Here is a 17,642-nt window from a genome sequence, read left to right as displayed (position 1 = left end):
ATAGAATAGATAGATAGATATAAATATAAATAGATATAGGTATGTCACGCACTTCTATTCCGTGCTAAAAGCCTAAATACCACGAGGCGTCGAAAGGGCATCTCATACCCATTTTTTCCCGCTAATTATAGAAAACAGTCAGTACTGCTCAGACAGAACCTTGGCCTATCCTATATTTGTTAAAAAATGGCACAAATCCTCTTCAATTTGAAATATCCAGACCTCATCGAATTAAACATCTGTGAACTGTTTCAGCCACTCAGCTAATTCTTATTTAACATACCCCTGTTTTTGAGCTATCACATTATTTCAATGGGAGGAATATAGCCAAAAATGGCACAATCAACATACAAGAACATCAATGTTAGAGAGCGCTGAAACCAAAATGAACTTAATATCAAGATTTAACACAATAAATTGAAATTGCCACGTCAACAAAAATGTCATATACTACTATCATAGTTTGGAATAGCGTCTAAAATGGCAAGAAAATTTGAAACTGTTGTTTACTTCAATATCCAGAAGTCCAAAAAGAACAGATAAAATGCCTAAAAAGCAAAATTTCATGCACTTTAGTTCATCCTCCTGATAAGTTCATTAATGTAGTTCTCGCGGTTGCCGGCATCACCACCTTCAACATAGTGATTCCTCTTCTTCTTGAGTCCACCCAAAGGTGCCTTCAGCTGGAATGGCCACAGGAAGTTGTTGGCCTCCTTAAAGTGGGGTCCTACAGTCATGATCTCATGGACAAGGTCTTCTACACAGATAATTCCATGCTTGCCCAATGCCTGAAACATACACGAGTATTCTCATATGTCAACACCACAAAAGCATAGAATTTAAAGATGAAACACTGTCAGAAACTTACCTGATCAATGATAGAATTGTCGGTTAAAGCAATTCTCTGCTTGTCAAGTTTCCCGTAACCTCTCTTGTAGATCAATTCCCTTATACTTTTTAGGTTTGGATAACTGCAAGATACAAAGGAAATAAGGAACTGCAACCGTAGTGTAGAAAGGCTTCAGATTGCAGCAAAGTATTGAGTGATACCTACCCGTAGGTAACATAAGGTTCAACCCTATGCAGCATGTTCACCGTGGCTTTGTTAACTTTCAAAAAGACCCCGTTAAAGATCTGTCACAAATATATGGGAAGAGTGAAGAGCTCACAGTTAGAACAGAAAAGCAACAAGAAAGATACAACTCTAAAATAAGGGAATCATATAAAAATGAAACAAATCTCTAGAGACCAAAACAAGATCTCCAGAAAACCTGCAACTTTTTTTGTTTCTTTTTCCGAGGGAGGAGGGAGCAGCAAAATTACAATAATAATAAAGAAAAATCTTGATAATACTGCAATTACTTGGTTGATGATCGACCAGTTGGCATAACAAGCCAGCCCCAATAATAAGGATCTAGTACTTAACAGTCAAGCAGAGAGCTATAATCCTAACACATTCATAATGTTTTTCAAGCATACAAAATGAACGAACACAAGGAAATTAAACAAGGCTTGTGCACCAAAAAACATCCAATTATATTTGTGAATGCTTTTAAACAGAATATGGTGAAGAAATGTAGCAGACATCCATGTTGTCTAGAATGCTATGAGTAGTAAATTCAAAATTTCAAACAATTCTTTAAGGTATGTTGAAGGAGTTGTTTGTTACCTGTCGCAGCCTTAGGAGCTGCAATATTTTTTTGGTCTGTGGGGCCATAGCGTTAATCCTACAAGAGAAAATTATGAGTACCACAATATTACCCCTTCCATCATAGGATAAAACAAAGAACACCAAAACAGTGCTTACCCTCGTATCCTAATGATAAACAACAACTTTGCCTCAGGGTCCACATAGAAACCACCCTTCAATCTAGCCTCACGTTTCAAACGAATTAACTCCTTCTCCTAAAAAGATGAAATTAAACAATGATAACCAAGCTTTAAGTCAAACAAGCATAATAACCAGAAATTACATAGTTCAATATACCTGCTCCTCATACTCCTTTGAATACTGTTTTGCCCTGTTGTAGATTAGTTTCCGGTTCTCAGCATTCTTCTTCTTTGCAGCTTCAAGTTCTTGCTTATTTAAAAGAGCCCATTCCTCACTCCTCTTCTGCTTCTTCAAGACTGACTCTGGGACTGGAGTTTCACCCATCGCTGCCACATACAAGGTTAACTAACATTAACTCTCAAGATAATATAAAACCCATACTCATTTATCTTGTTATATTAGAACATCAGTCATTAGTTGGAAGATCATCAAAATGATGACATTCACACGCAAGACAGACAAAATATATATCACATCACCAATCTATGTAAACTAATGTAACTAATCAGTTAAATGTAAACATAATCCATTATTATACTTGTACTCAAACTTAAATCATTACACTGATAGACCTTCAAATGAATACGTTTAGTTATATAGCGCAACCAAAAAATGCACCAAAACTACCGATCAAATAGCTCATATGCTACTACCCCTGGCAAATATAACCAAAGGAGCTTCTGCATACTACACACCAGAAACATAACAGATTGTGGCATGCCAATGATGTACCACCAGTAAGGGGCAAATGCTATTCACACACAGACATGTCATGTTGGATTCTATGTATAATAATAAAAATAACAAAAAATCAAATACCGAAAACCAGACTCGTTACATGTACTTTTTTCACCCCTTCATTTCACTTTTCCTTTTACAATCAAAATATCCCAGCTTCAACAGAAAACAGAAAACATAAAGGTAACAATAATGACTAGTTCTTTCAACACACTTCCACTCTCTTATTTTTTGTTTCCGGCAGAAGTATTGGCATTTAAAACCCTAATACTCCCAAAACTCATACTAAAGTACTCTTTTAACTGCTAACATTTCAAACACGGCAAAAAAAAAAGGCTTTCTAATGGGCTTCAAGATACTATGAAAAAAAACACACACTTGCTTAACATGAATCTTATTTTAAATGTAAAATAGAACTCAGATCACTGACTAGCAAAAGTAGCAGAGCACTGAAACTCAGATCTTCCAATATAACTAAAACCCAGCAAATTTCAGATTTAAAAAGAAGTAAAAGGCAAGACCAGAAAATATGTGTGAATATAAAAGAAAATCCATATAAACAGAAAACGAAGAGCTTAGCGCATAGGATTTAACGTGAAAGCAATGGAGTTTATACCTTGGAATTGTGGAGGTAATGTAACGAGGGGTTGCTGGTCGGGGGCGAGAGGGAATGTGACTGAGTGCAAACCGCGGCAATATATTAGGGTTTTTGTGAAGTTCACTATTTCTGCTTTTTCGGATCTGGGCGGGTCTGCTGATTTCGGCCCAATTATGAAGTGTTGTAGGCCCAATATGGAATCAGGCTTTTCTCTTTTCTTTCTTATGGGTTTTGTGATCCATCAAGACTATGTTTAGGGGTCTTTTAGTGTGAAAATGGCGTGTAGTAGCCACTAAATAAGGGTGTATTTAATTTTTATCCACTATTTAAAATGTTTATCAAAAATAGCCACTACTAAGGGGGGAAAGACACAATTACCCTTTCTTTATTTCTTGTATAATCCCAAAATCGACGAAAACCCTTATTTCATTCCTTTATCTTCTCCGTCATCTTCATCTTCATCTTCTCCGTCATCTTCTGTCCTTCATCTTCTGTCCTTCATCTTCTCCGTCATCTTTTCCATTATCTTCGTTTTTCTTTATTTGTAAGTTGATTCAATATATTTGATTATGTAGGTATATTTTATAAAAATAGTCGTAGAAATTCATAAGCTTACTAATTATGAATTTTCAGTTAACTGTGTTCATTAAATATAAAGAAGAAACGACATTAAATTTTGTAGTTGGAATTCTAAGTTAAGGACTGATTGTCTTTAACTTTTGCACATGAAACTTGAAGTTAAGGACAAAGCGTCCTTAACTTTGGATGTTGAAAGTATATGTTAAGGACTGTATTTCCTTAACCTATGCACTTACAATTTAAAGTTAAGGACTGATTGTCCTTAACTTTTGCACATGAAACTTGAAGTTAAGGACTAAGTGTCCTTAACTTTGGATGTTGAAAGTATAAGTTAAGGACTGTATTTCCTTAACCTTTGCATTTACAATTTAAAGTTAAGGACTGATTGTCCTTAACTTTTGCACATGAAACTTGAAGTTAAGGACTAAGTGTCCTTAACTTTGGATGTTGAAAGTATAAGTTAAGGACTGTATTTCCTTAACCTTTGCATTTACAATTTAAAGTTAAGGACTTATTGTCCTTAACTTTTGCACATGAAACTTAAAGTTAAGGACTAAGTGTCCTTAACTTTGGAAGTTGAAAGTATAAGTTAAGGACTGTATTTCTTTAACGTTTGCACTTAAAATTTAAAGTTAAGGATTGTATTTGCTTAACTTTTAAACTTGAAATTTTAAGTTAAGTCCTAATCTTTGTTTGTTTTTCCTTCTTTTCTAGTGTTATAATGGAAGGCGATCATTTTTTTGATTTTGACGATTGGCGTAATTTTCTGGTATATTGGAAAGGAGATTTTCAATATAAGGAAACAATTAAAAGTTTTCTGTCGAATGGCCAATGGAAGAAATTGAGGGAAAATATTTTTGGCAACTTCTTCAGATTACAAAGTGTGAAGTTCTCGGGTAAACTTATGCACTGTGTATTGCTTTCTGAAATTGTTAGTAATGAACCTGATTCGATGACCTTCAAGGTATTTGACCGCGATATTAAGTTTACTCGTGATGCATTCCATATTATTACTAGTTTGAAGTCTTATTCATCGCTTGACATGAAAGGTTTAAATGAGAAAGAGAATAGGCTTTTAAGAGTCTATTTCCCTGGAAAGGACAAAATTGAGTTGGCTGATTTGTATAGTTTTATTTCTAGTCGCCCACATGGTACAACTTCATCATTTGCTGGTAGTGATGATGATGCTTTGAAGTTGGCAACACTCTATTTTGTTGAGTCGGTTTTGATGGGCAAGAGGAAAAATAGGAATGTGTCGGAGCAAATAATGAAAATTGTGGACGATGATGCACTTTGCGCTTCCTTCAACTGGGGCTCTCTTGCTTATGAAACGCTATTAAAATCATTGAAGAGTTGCTTGAAATCAAATGAGAATGATGTTCAGAAGGAGAAAGAGAAAGAAAAAGATATTGATAGCTACACTTTAGTTGGCTTTCCTTTTGCGTTTTGTGTCTGGATTATGGAAGTACTTCCTATTTTCCAAGAGAAACAATTTGTGAACTTCAAAGAAGTTGGTTATCCTCGAATGTTATGTTATTCTGAAATGAAGTCTCCACAATTTGATGCTCTTTGTAGAAAATATTTCCATAATAAAAAAGTAAGTTAATGTAATTACTATCTCTTTTTTTGTTTATTTGTTTTAGTTATGTATACTTATGTTTAGTTTTTCTTATATAATAGGTGTTTAAGTTGATTGAGGTGTTACCCTTTATTCCCGTGGAAGAAGAAGATACACAACCTCTTTGTGTGGAGCAGCCAGTTTCACAAGATCAAGGCTCAAGGTCTTCTTCCACACAATTTGACGAAGGCGTACTTAAGGAAATTGTTAGAGTATGTGTTTCTGCCTTTGAATAGTATTAGTTTTTTTATTTGATTATTACTTGCTTACGAACACCTTTTTTTTTATATTATGTTTTTTGATTCAGATATTATCAGAGAGTTTTAAGAAGGATTTGCAAGCAGAAGTTACCAGAGTTAATCAGAAAATTGCTGTATCAGAAAAAAAGATTGAGAATGAAATCAAGGTAATTTCAGTTAGTCCAACTTTAGGATTTTGTGTCCTTAAATTTTGAACTTGGAATTGAAAGATAAGGACTTCTTGTCCTTAACTTTTGAACTTTGAAATGAAACTTAAGGACATCATGTCCTTAAGTTTTGAACTTGGAATTCAAAGTTAAGGACTTTTTGTCCTTAACTTTTGAACTTGGAGTTCAAACTTAAGGATTGCATTTCCTTAAGTTTTGAACTTTAAGTTCAAACTTAAGGACAGCCTGTCCTTAAGTTTTAAACATGTCCTTCTCTTTGTAACTTAGTTGCTTTCTCAGGATTTAAAGAAAACTCTAGGATCAAAGCTTGATACTTTGATGAACATGTTTGGGAAAGCTGATCAGATGAACACAGATAGAGAATCTAGTGTTCCAATTAGAAAATATGGAGTTGATGATCATTGTCGTGCTACTGAGCGTACTGGCATATTCAACCAAGATGCAGGTGGTGTTGAACGTGATTATATGGATGTGCATGCAGAGGGTCAGTATGAAAGAGAATTTAGAGATGCACATCTAGATGATGAAACTGAAAATGTTACTGATATTGGGAAAGGTTAGTTATAGATTTTTATTTTTATTTTCGTTGAAATGTATATTCAATAGATTAATACATATAAACTATGCATGTGCATGCAGAAGTTTGTGGAGTGCCGGAGAAAATTTGTAGAGTTTGTGGATTGCAATCACAGGAGGATTTAACAAGTCCATTGGGGACAAGTGTCAGCGAGATTGTATGCAAATGCTTAGAAGGAACGTATGATCTCTCTACACCGCTGTCATACAAAGAAAAATTTGGAGTTCAAACTTGTGCCAGTCAAGGTTAGATAAAATTTTCATTATATATTGTATCTTTATTTCATTATATATTGTATCTTTTGAAGCAGCAAGCAAAGAAGTTGGAGTGCAGTATCAAGAGAAAACTGGACTACAATCTCAAGACATAGGCAGAAGTGAGATTGGTTCCAAATCTATAGATGCAATATGTGATGATGATGATGTAGCTGGAATGATCTTGGATATTGCAAATGGTTAGGCAGTGCTTTTTTAATTTTATATATGTTTGTTTTAATTAAAGATTATTAACATGTTAGCTGTTGTAAATATTTTTGCAGAATCTTGTCAACAAGCATCTAAAGATCATGGTGAACAACTGCAAGATAAAGAAAATGTGGAATTGCAAGAAAAAGAAAATGCTGCACGCAATATTTTAGCTGAGTTGTCTCTTGAAAAAACACAAGAAGGTACTGTGGAGAAGACAGGTACTGATTGTGCCCTAATTATTATATGTACAATTGAAATTTTGTCTCTTCATTTGACCTGTTGCAGAAAACTAATATGAATATGTATATATATATATATATATATATATATATATATATATATATATATATATATATATATATAGTGTCGCCAGCAGAGGAAAACAAAGAGGACACCAATGATGACAATCTTAACCAATATACAAGGAAAAGAAAGAGAGACAGTATTGGTTATGATGGTCCGTCATTTTCTCTTCTTACTCCTACTCCTCGAAGTATACAAATGGACATTGATGCGACTTTGACTATGGAGGGTGAAGGAAATGTTGAAGAAGAACTTGGTCGAGGTAAAATGAACAAGAAGTTAAGCTGGCAGTTGAAATCTCCTTTTGATAAGGAAGGAAAAACAGTAAGTTCCAAGGCAGACAATCAAAATACTCTGAAGAGTTCAGGTTGGATAAAATCAACCTATACTCGTAGGTGTATTTTTCATTATGCCAAAGAAGATGAAAAATTAGTGAAGAAATTCATTGTGTGGTTGGGCAAGGAGAAAAGGAGAGGTCGCAAAAAAGAGTAAGTCTCTTAATGTGTTTCACTACATCCTTAACATCTGTGATTGTAAGACTAATTTTAGGACTAACTGTCCTTAACTTATAGATTCAAGTTTAAAACTTAAGGACTTCTTGTCCTTAAGTTTGAATTCAAAATTCATAAGATAAGGACATGCAGTCCTTAAGTTTGAGTATCAAATTCAAAAGCTAAGGACACTTGGTCCTTAAGTTATAGAATAAAGTTTTCAAAATTCTAACTTGACATTTTCAAAATTTTCAGGGGACAAATTGATTTATATGCTGATGATAATAGTTTGAGGAAAAAACCATACAAATTGTATCATCAAAAAATCAGTAGCAAAATGTTTTTCCTTGAGCTTTCAGATAGCAAATTTGTTCTTGATGATAAGGTTAGATAATTCACAAGGCATTTATTTTTTCTATTATTAATTTATCATTTTTTCATTATTTTATGACTGATTTGTTATTGATTTGTTTTATTTTTTGCCTTTTTATGAAGCATATTGACATTGCTCTCTATTATCTGAGAAAGAAGGAATGCTACCACCCTCGCGATCATCCTTTTCGATGCACAACTACTGATGTTCTTTTTGATAATTATATGGCACTTGTGTATAAAGATTTCAGTGAAGATGCTAGTGATGAGTTTTGGTGTGCTGGTGATAATCAGTTATTTCTGACACCATATGTGTGGGGGGACAGCCGTAGATGTGGAATTGTATGGACTGAGGTTGACAAAATCTTTTTTCCATGTCGGCTTCCTTCAGAAGATGATGAAGCTGTGACACACTTTTTGTTGGGAGTATTGGACTTGAATCAAAAAAAGATTGATGTATATGATTCCATATACAGTGAGCCATATGAAGCAGGAATGAACTACATGCAAATGTATGCACGCATGATCCCCCATTTGCTAAAGTTCTCACAGTTTGACAAAAATCACAAGTCTTTTGGGAATGTCTTCAACAAATTTGATATACAGTGGCAAAGATCACCACACCAAACTGGATCGTACGTGTTATTATTTGTTATATTATTTATATGTACTTAAGATTTATTGTTTAATTCACTGCATATCCTACATTTCTCTTAGGACTGATTGTGGTGCATTCCTGATCAAATTTGCCGAGTTGCTAATGATTGGAAAGGACGTGCAACAATTCCAACCCGAAGACATAAAAGACTTTCGAAAAGAACTTGCTACAAATCTTTGGGCACATGGTGAATGGAAAAGAAATTCTGGTTATTGTCGCACCTCCTTTTTCCTGCGCCCGCGGGGCGCGTGGGGAGTTTTCTCCAATTAAAGGACAGTCGAAACGGGATTTGTTTATTTGTTTCAGAGTCGCCACCTGGGAATTTTGAGGCGTCCCAAGTCACCAATTATAATCCCTGAATCGAGGAGAATATGACTCTGTTTATTTTTCTGCGAACCAGAAATCCTGAGTAAGGAATTCTGTTAATCCGGAAGAAGGTGTTAGGCATTTCCGAATTCCGTGGTTCTAGCACGGTCGCTTAACTGTTTTTATTATTGGCTTAATCAACTTGATTTTATTAAATATTGATGTTATCTGATTTTACTACTGCTTATACTTATTATGAATAATAAACCTTCTTTGAATCGAATTACGCGTACGTATATTCGTGTTGTAAATGCGGAATTGTGTCACGCGCACGTGTACACAATTACTTTTGACAATATATTTATTAAGCACATTTTTTCGAGATTGCGTTGAATCAAGAATAATTATTTTTTGAATAATGAACCGTACATATCGGATTTTTATGAAATTGATTTAATGCCTTTAGAAAAATCCTTTTATTAAATATTCGCTCGAAATTGCGCGTACGCATAATCCGAAGTTTTGTTTTTAAAAGTATAATCAGGGTACGCGAACGCATCCCTAATTGCGCAACATATTTGTAATGATATTATGGAATTTTAAAAAAAATGTTTGTTATATCACGAAAAATCTTGTTTTAAGATATTCTTTAAACTTTGGAAAGTAAACCACAATTTATTAAATATTGACCATTGACTATAATTTCCGAATATAAATCATATTCATTCCAATTATTCAAAGTCAAAGGACAGAATAAAAATATGATTAATACTAACTTTAAAACAAATGTGACATATATATATGCCAAAGAATAAATTGCATTTGAAACCGAAAATAAATGATTCATAAAGGAAGGAAATATTTTCCGGGAATTTTCATGATTACTTAATGCAAATTCTATTTTTAATTACCATTGATTTAAAATGTTGCCATTTGTGTATATACAACTCAACTTATTTTCACATACTCGTTTTAATCTTAATAGATGAAATTAACTTACTTAGTTATGCCTATGACTGAGTTAGGATAGATATAGATATAATCAAACCAATTTGATTCTCAATCTATGTGAATTATTACTAACTATATTAATTTTCGCATTGTATAAGTTCCTAAGCCTTTTATTACTAAGAAAGAGAATAAGTCTTGTTGACTTAATAAAATGATATTGCATACAATATTATTTACTATATTTGACACTTTTGAATATACGGATTATACTAATACATCTTTCACCTATAAATTATGAACACCACCAATATTATGCTAAAAGATGGCAAATTGCAGCTAATCATCATATAGCTTTAAACAACAACTAATTAACTAACAAGATAAACTTATAGCATATTTTCTTTGATAATGCTATATTATGCTATACCTATCTAACAACACCATGAAGTGTAAATAAAACCAACCTTCTACCATGCTTCTTATTTACATAACTCATAGATAACTTAACTAATGAAGTTTGACATGGATAACATTATTACAAAGTTTTATATGAACTTCAAAATAAGACAATTTAACCTATGGCTATCAAATTGAGTTCACTACTAATTAATCATAAAAAAAATGAAAATAATGAACTTGGACAATTGGCAATAGCATTTCAATTCAAACTTCATTGATGGGTCATGCTGAAATCTCTTTCCAACTTAAAATTTAAAAGACATATACCTGAAAATGGAGGTAGAAGAAGTAAGTTTCAGCAGTTACAGCAGTAACAAATTCAGTAGAATATACTGATAACACAGTAAATCTGAACAGGAATAGGATTCGAAGAGCCCAGATGCACAGTAAAGTACTTTTAAGAAACACTTCGGATTTTAACTGAACAGTGGAATCACATAAAGTTGAACAGATTCAACAAAAGAACAACATTTCAGATTTCAGTTTTTTCTTCAGTTTCAAATTCAGTTTGTTTCTGATTTTCTGTTTCTGCTGCTGTATCTGTATGTGAGTGTGTATGTGAATGTTCTATTTTCTGTTTCCTTCCTTTAAAATCTCAGCCCTCAAAATCTCTTAAAAATTCTCTCTTAAAAAAATTCTCTCTCTGTTAAAAAGCTCTCTGAAAATTCTGTTTCTCTCCCTTAAAATTCTGTCTTTCTCACTCAAAATTCCCTTCCCCTAACTGTCTGTCCAGCTCCTGTATTTATACAGGGCTGGTCTTAGGCAATTTAAGTGCTTCTTGGACCCCCTTCTTCTTTTTTAAAAAAACAGAAAATCCCATTATGTAAAACCTTTTCCCTGATTTTCAGCAGCTCATTATCCCTTGTTCCCCATTAGTATCATTAACTAATAGCCACTAACATTACATTATAATATACTAGCATTAACACCCTGTTTTTACTGTTTCATTCCCAGAAGTGCCCCTGAAATCTTGATGTTATTACTGAAAAAAATCAGAACCTACAGCAAAACAGATTCTAAAATCTGTACAAACTTAGTTATTCTTCTGATTTACAGCTATAACCAATCCTATTAACCTCCTAATACAATTGTATCTGACCAACTTTTGTAAACTTGAATCCAAACTTGACATTATAGTAATATTTCACTGAATTTAGAACTAACAACATATTACTGAAATTATCAACACAATTCAGACTGGACCTAACACTGAACTAGAATCAAACACACACAGGATCATTGTCAATACTGACAATGTCCTGAAACTTTAATGTTCAGACAGTAACATATATACAACCTTTATTTTGACAGATTCATATAAACCAGGATGATTTAACTAACGAGTATTAGTTAAAAATGATTATCTACAGTATCCGTCAACAAACAGTACATAATAACAGATAATTTCAATCAGTATTATGAGAATTCGTAATATAATTAATCGACGAACTTAATCGAGTCGATTACACACATTGTAAACAATCACAACCAATAGAAACAATTCTCATTCGGATCAAGTAGATGGGGTAGGAGACAGAAATGACAGAATTGATCAAAACAAATATGAAAAATTAAAAAACTATTAAAACAAACAACAATACACGTAGAATACACAAAAGAAATAGAAAAATACCTCTGAATCTTCAAATTTATTCAGACACCGACTCAACTTGGATTCGGACATTTTTTAGGTTGAACAGACTTTATTCGAAGTATTCTCAGTTGAGAATACCTCGATTAAAGTCTCTTAGACCTCAATCCTTCACTCGAATCGGAAAAATTCCAAGATTGGAAAATTCTTAGGGTTCCAGATTTTGGATCTTAAATCCGAACACTTCTAGGCAGATTCGAAGCAAACCAACGGTATTCTAGGCACGAGGGAGGTCTAGGGGTCATTTGGTGTTAATTTGGAAGGAATCTGAGTAGGGTTAGGTTTCACTCGAATCTTCAAATTAAGATTCGAGCAGTTCTATGAAGATTCGAACCATGCTACTAACAGATCCGTGATGAGGATGGACAGGGGAAGCTCTGGTGTTATTTTGGAGGTCATCAGAGACAGTTGGTTCTTCAGGCCAAACTTCGATCGAAGATTCGAGACATTGGGGCCTGATTCGAGGTATATGTGTTATGGATTTGGAATGGGGAGGTTGAGAGGAGTCGAGGGTGTTAAGGTGGGGTGGTTTGGACTACCGGAACCGCCGTGAGGCGATTTCCGGTAGGCGGTGCACGGTGGTGGAAGGTGAAGTTCATTTGGTCTCTTGAAGGAGACGATGAACAGGGCCGAAGGGTGGGGTGTTTGGTCTGGGGGGCTGGGGTGTGGATTGGATTTATATACGAGTGGGGTGGATTGATCTCATCCGTTGGATCAATTAAGATTTACGGTTGAGATCAATTCACTTAACCAAACGTCGTCGTTTGGTTAAAGGTTGGGGTCAGGCTGGATCGGGTTAAAGGGTCGGGTTACGGGTTACGGGTAAGGGTAGTGTATCTCAACCGTTGGATGAATTGAATCCGACGGCCTTTGATGAAGGGTGATAAAACGTCGTCGTTTCGATTTGTTTGAATTGGACCGGACATGGGGCTGTTGGGATTGGGCTGTAAAGGGAATTAATTGATTTGGGCCTGGATTTTAATCCAGGTCCAATCTTTTACTAGTATGTTTTTTTTATTTTATTTTTCAATTAATTCATTTTCTAATTTAAAAATTATAAAACCATTTTAACTTCACAAAAATATATTAATTACTCTATAACAATTATTTAACACATAGACAAAAACATCAATCACACAGTGAAACATTTAAAATAGAACCAATGCGTATTTTTTGCGATTTTATTTAAATTATCTCTTAAATGCATAATTAAATCCTATATGCATGCAATATGTATTTTACTTTATTTTTTGATTTATTTTGACAAAAATAAACATTTACGGACATAACACAAACATTTAACACCACGCCAAATTCAAAAATTACACAGTAAAAGAAATTTATTTTATTTTTTGATTTATTTTGGAGTAGTTTTTCGTAAGGCAAAAATTACGTGCTCACAGCTGCCCCTCTTTGTGCGGAAACTTGAAGAGTTTTCGTACAAAGATAAAGTGAGCGGACACGAGCGATTTTTGCCCGTTCGAATACTCCGTGGGAAGCATTTTTTGAAAGATTTGACCGAACCTCTGCTTCAAAGGTTTCCTACATATCCTTGGCTATAAAGGAATCAGGTCAATGTAGTTCGGGAATTTTTGGGTAGCTGGGACTACCGTGGTACTGTGATGTTACTGCTGCTTCATGCTGTTTTTACTGCTTGCTGACCTCCTTATTACACCTTACTTTAAAGGAAATACAAAATTAAACTAGACTATGGTACATGAATTATAAAATCTTATCTAGATCATGCCCTTGCGTTTCTTGTTGTCTTGATATCTTGGTGAATCTTGGGCATTTGGCTTATTCCGTATTCCTCTTGGAACTCTTGTTGTTTCTTGCTGGGGATTCTGTTGGATTCCTCTGCTTTATTGATTCTAAGTGTGCTCCTTTCTCACGTGAGTGGGCTTTTGGTTTCAACACTTCAATTGCATTCCCTCGTTCTTCAGGTGGGTGCCTCGACTGCTTTTCTTTCTTCCTTCATCCTCGTTCTCCAGGTGGACGCCTATTTTCTTCAATTCTTTGTCCTCATTCTCCAGGTGGACGCCTGACTTCTTCTTTCTCTTTATCCTCATTCTCCAGGTGGACGCCTGACTTCTTCAATTCTTTGTCCTCATTCTCCAGGTGGATGCCTGACTTCTTCTTTTCTCATCCTCATTCTCCAGGTGGACGCCTGACTTCTTTAATTCTTTATCCTCATTCTCCAGGTGGACGCCTAATTTCTTCAATTCTTTGTCCTCATTCTCCAGGTGGACGCCTGACTTCTTCTTTTCTCATCCTCATTCTCCAGGTGGACGCCTGATTTCTTCAATTCTTTGTCCTCATTCTCCAGATGGACGCCTGACTTCTTCTTTTCTCATCCTCATTCTCCAGGTGGACGCCTGATTTTTCAATTCTCATCCTTATTCTCCAGGTGGACCCCTGACTTCTTCTTTTCTTCATCCTCATTCTCCAGGTGGACGCCTGACTTCTTCTTTTCTCATCCTCATTCTCCAGGTGGACGCCTGATTTCTTCTTTTCTCATCCTCATTCTCCAGGTGGACGCCTGATTTCTTCTTTTCTCATCCTCATTCTCCAGGTGGACGCCTGATTTCTTTAATTCTTTATCCTCATTCTCCAGGTGGACGCCTGATTTCTTCTTTTCTCATCCTCATTCTCCAGGTGGACGCCTGACTTTTTCAATTCTTCATCCTCATTCTCCAGGTGGACGCCTGATTTCTTCTTTTCTCATCCTCATTCTCCAGGTGGACGCCTGACTATTCAATTCTCATCCTCATTCTCCAGGTGGACGCCTGACTTCTTCTTTTCTTCATCCTCATTCTCCAGGTGGACGCCTGACTTCTTCTTTTCTCATCCTCATTCTCCAGGTGGACGCCTGATTTCTTCTTTTCTCATCCTCATTCTCCAGGTGGACGCCTGACTTTTTCAATTCTTCATCCTCATTCTCCAGGTGGACGCCTGATTTCTTCTTTTCTCATCCTCATTCTCCAGGTGGACGCCTGACTTTTCAATTCTCATCCTTATTCTCCAGGTGGACGCCTGACTTCTTTTAATTCTTCATCCTCATTCTCCAGGTGGACGCCTGACTTCTTCTTTTCTTCATCCTCATTCTCCAGGTGGACGCCTGACTTCTTCTTTTCTCATCCTCATTCTCCAGGTGGACGCCTGATTTCTTTTTCTTTACCAGGTATTTCCAGACACAAATATTGTATTTGCCCCTGTTTTAAATCAAAGAAAACTTCGTTAGTTTAAAGCAGGGTGGCTGGTTGTGGTATTCTTGCCGATGGTGATGTTTCTCTTCGTCTTTCTTTATTGCCTTGGAATGATTGAAAAGACTGTTTTGTCTTTGTAATTGATCCTTGACTATAGGATTTCCCTCTGTATGTTTTCCTTCAAAACCTTTTAACTGTAATCATATGCCTCTTCTGACTTTGCTGATCCACTTTTGATTTCCTCTTTCTTACACCCATATTTTATCTCCCACCTTTCGTGGCCGTATTTTGTAGCCTTGGATCTTGGTAGTATACCTTGACATTTTTTCTTATTTGTTTAGAATAAAATTTATCTCAAAGCTTGGAGAAAGTAAGATTATTAGTAGCGAAATACGCTGATTTCGACAATTATAGAATGAAAAGAAAAATCCAATTTTTGGATGACTGTTGGAAAAGGAATAAAGGACTTATCTGATTGGAATTACTGGCACCAATGATCAGGGTATGCATTTCGGATTAATCAACCCAGTCTTTTAATCAATCTCCTTTCAATTGTCTCAAGGAGTTTTCATTGATAAATTTTCCTCATTTTTCACTTCTTCACTTCCCTTTCGCCTTATGGTGCCTGCGAAGGTTTTCACCAATAAGACTCTCTCATTTTACTTTTCTCTCAACTTCCGTCGCCTTATGGTGCCCGTGTGGGTTTTCACCTATAAGACTCTCTCATTTTTACTTTCTTTCCTTGTTTGTACCACTTCATTTGCTTGCATCAGCATTTTTCTAAGATTGATCGAAAGGTCTTTTTGGTATAAGGTTAGGAATGGAAAAGGTATTAAAAGCTAAATAGCTGTGGTATGGGTTTAAAATTACAACTCTTGGAATCTTTTCTTATTTCCAATACAATTCCTGCCCCAGTTTCTTGATTGGGGTCTCTTGATATTTCTTTTCCGTGCACATTGTGCATGTTGTGCACCCTATGACCGAGCCGTGAGGCGCCTACGTATCCTTCTTTGAGGAATCAGGTCAAACGTAGTTCACTCCATAATAGTGAAGATTTTGATTTTTTATTTTATTTTATTTTATTGATTCCAAGAGAGGTTAGGAAAGAAACAAGTATGGCTCAAAGGGGAAGCAAATGGTATAGTGTTTGGACAGCAGAATAAATTGCCTTTGTCATTTCAATCTTTGAAATAGTGCTAAATACAAACATTCAAAAAGTTATGCATAATATCTCTTTACCGCGTCAGAATTGATCGTCATATCTATGCATTTGCCTTCAATATCTGTTAAACATAGTGCACCATTCGATAATACTCTGGTCACAATGAATGGTCCTTGCCAATTCGGAGCAAATTTTCCTTTTGCTTCAGCCTGATGTGGAAGAATGCTTTTCAGCACATGCTGACCTACTTCAAACTTCCGGGGACGCACCTTTTTGTTGTATGCTCTTTCTATTCTTCTTTGATATAATTGACCATGACATACTGCGGTCAATCGTTTTTCGTCAATCAAGTTCAACTGTTCTAAACGGGTTTTGACCCATTCATCATCATCAATCTTTGCTTCGGCGATGATTCGAAGGGAAGGAATCTCAATTTCTGCAGGAATTACCGCTTCAGTGCCGTATACCAACAAATAAGGAGTTGCTCCTACTGAAGTGCGAACAGTAGTGCGGTATCCCAATAATGCAAATGGTAATTTTTCATGCCATTGTTTTGAACCTTCTACCATTTTCCGCAGTATCTTCTTTATGTTTTTGTTGGCTGCTTCTACTGCTCCATTCGCCTTGGGCCGATATGGGGTAGAGTTACGATGTGTAATCTTAAACTGTTGACATACTTCTTTCATTAAGTTGCTGTTAAGATTAGCACCGTTATCTGTGATGATCACCTTCGGGATTCCGAATCGACATATGATATTTGAGTGGACAAAATCGACCACAGCTTTCTTGGTCACTGATTTGAATGTCTTGGCCTCAACCCATTTGGTAAAATAATCAATAGCTACCAGAATGAATCTGTGCCCATTGGATGCTGCCGGTTCAATTGGTCCAATCACATCCATGCCCCAAGCAACGAAAGGCCATGGTGCCGACATTGTGTGCAACTCGGATGGTGGAGAATGAATCAAATCTCCGTGTATTTGGCATTGATGACACTTGCGCACAAAATTGATACAATCTCTCTCCATGGTAAGCCAATAGTAACCAGCTCGGAGGATTTTCTTTGCCAACACATATCCACTCATGTGGGGTCCGCAAACTCCTGAATGTACTTCAGACATGACAGTTGTAGCTTGTCTGGCATCTATGCATCTTAATAATCCGAGATCTGGTGTTCTTTTATACAAAACTCCTCCGCTTAAGAAGAATCCATTTGCTAATCGCCTGATGGTCCTCTTTTGATCTCCT

The 17,642-nt window shown here is 35.6% G+C and overlaps 2 protein-coding genes across 2 annotated transcripts; one reads left to right on the top strand and one right to left on the bottom strand.

Annotated features, from left to right (window-relative positions):
* Positions 1-375: 375 nt before the first annotated feature.
* LOC104231621 (large ribosomal subunit protein uL30w) lies at positions 376-3,262 on the bottom strand. The gene is made up of 7 exons (XM_009784639.2): positions 3,186-3,262; positions 1,988-2,157; positions 1,808-1,905; positions 1,670-1,727; positions 1,055-1,134; positions 869-971; positions 376-788 (listed from the first exon to the last, which is right to left on the bottom strand). Exons 2-7 carry the CDS (start codon positions 2,153-2,155, stop codon positions 573-575), a joined length of 723 nt encoding a protein of 240 aa, XP_009782941.1. The 5' UTR covers positions 2,156-2,157; positions 3,186-3,262; the 3' UTR covers positions 376-572.
* Positions 3,263-5,684: 2,422 nt separating this feature from the next.
* Positions 5,685-8,305, top strand: LOC138879619 (uncharacterized). The gene is made up of 8 exons (XM_070159237.1): positions 5,685-5,770; positions 6,071-6,347; positions 6,431-6,613; positions 6,679-6,822; positions 6,907-7,053; positions 7,200-7,626; positions 7,885-8,014; positions 8,246-8,305. The coding sequence occupies exons 2-8, from the start codon at positions 6,110-6,112 to the stop codon at positions 8,303-8,305; spliced, it is 1,329 nt and encodes a 442-aa protein (XP_070015338.1). The 5' UTR covers positions 5,685-5,770; positions 6,071-6,109.
* Positions 8,306-17,642: the final 9,337 nt, after the last annotated feature.

The sequence above is a fragment of the Nicotiana sylvestris genome, chromosome 10 (genome assembly GCF_000393655.2).
Source record: "Nicotiana sylvestris chromosome 10, ASM39365v2, whole genome shotgun sequence".
Classification (NCBI taxonomy): domain Eukaryota; kingdom Viridiplantae; phylum Streptophyta; class Magnoliopsida; order Solanales; family Solanaceae; genus Nicotiana; species Nicotiana sylvestris.
Note: the sequence above shows the minus strand (reverse complement) of the source record. Positions and strands in the feature narration are given on the sequence as shown.

What these genes read in the sequence shown, in the direction of transcription:
- LOC104231621 (XM_009784639.2), bottom strand. Translation starts at nt 2,155, where the DNA reads ATGGGTGAAACTCCAGTCCCAGAGTCAGTCTTGAAGAAGCAGAAGAGG. An exon ending in CAAAGGAGTATGAGGAGCAG is followed by an intron (nt 1,906 to 1,987) that starts GTATATTGAACT and finishes TCATCTTTTTAG; the next exon opens with GAGAAGGAGTTAATTCGTTT. An exon ending in AGCTCCTAAGGCTGCGACAG is followed by an intron (nt 1,135 to 1,669) that starts GTAACAAACAAC and finishes TATTTGTGACAG; the next exon opens with ATCTTTAACGGGGTCTTTTT.
- LOC138879619 (XM_070159237.1), top strand. Translation starts at nt 6,110, where the DNA reads ATGAACATGTTTGGGAAAGCTGATCAGATGAACACAGATAGAGAATCT. An exon ending in GATCTTGGATATTGCAAATG is followed by an intron (nt 6,823 to 6,906) that starts GTTAGGCAGTGC and finishes ATATTTTTGCAG; the next exon opens with AATCTTGTCAACAAGCATCT. An exon ending in AGGAGAGGTCGCAAAAAAGA is followed by an intron (nt 7,627 to 7,884) that starts GTAAGTCTCTTA and finishes CAAAATTTTCAG; the next exon opens with GGGACAAATTGATTTATATG.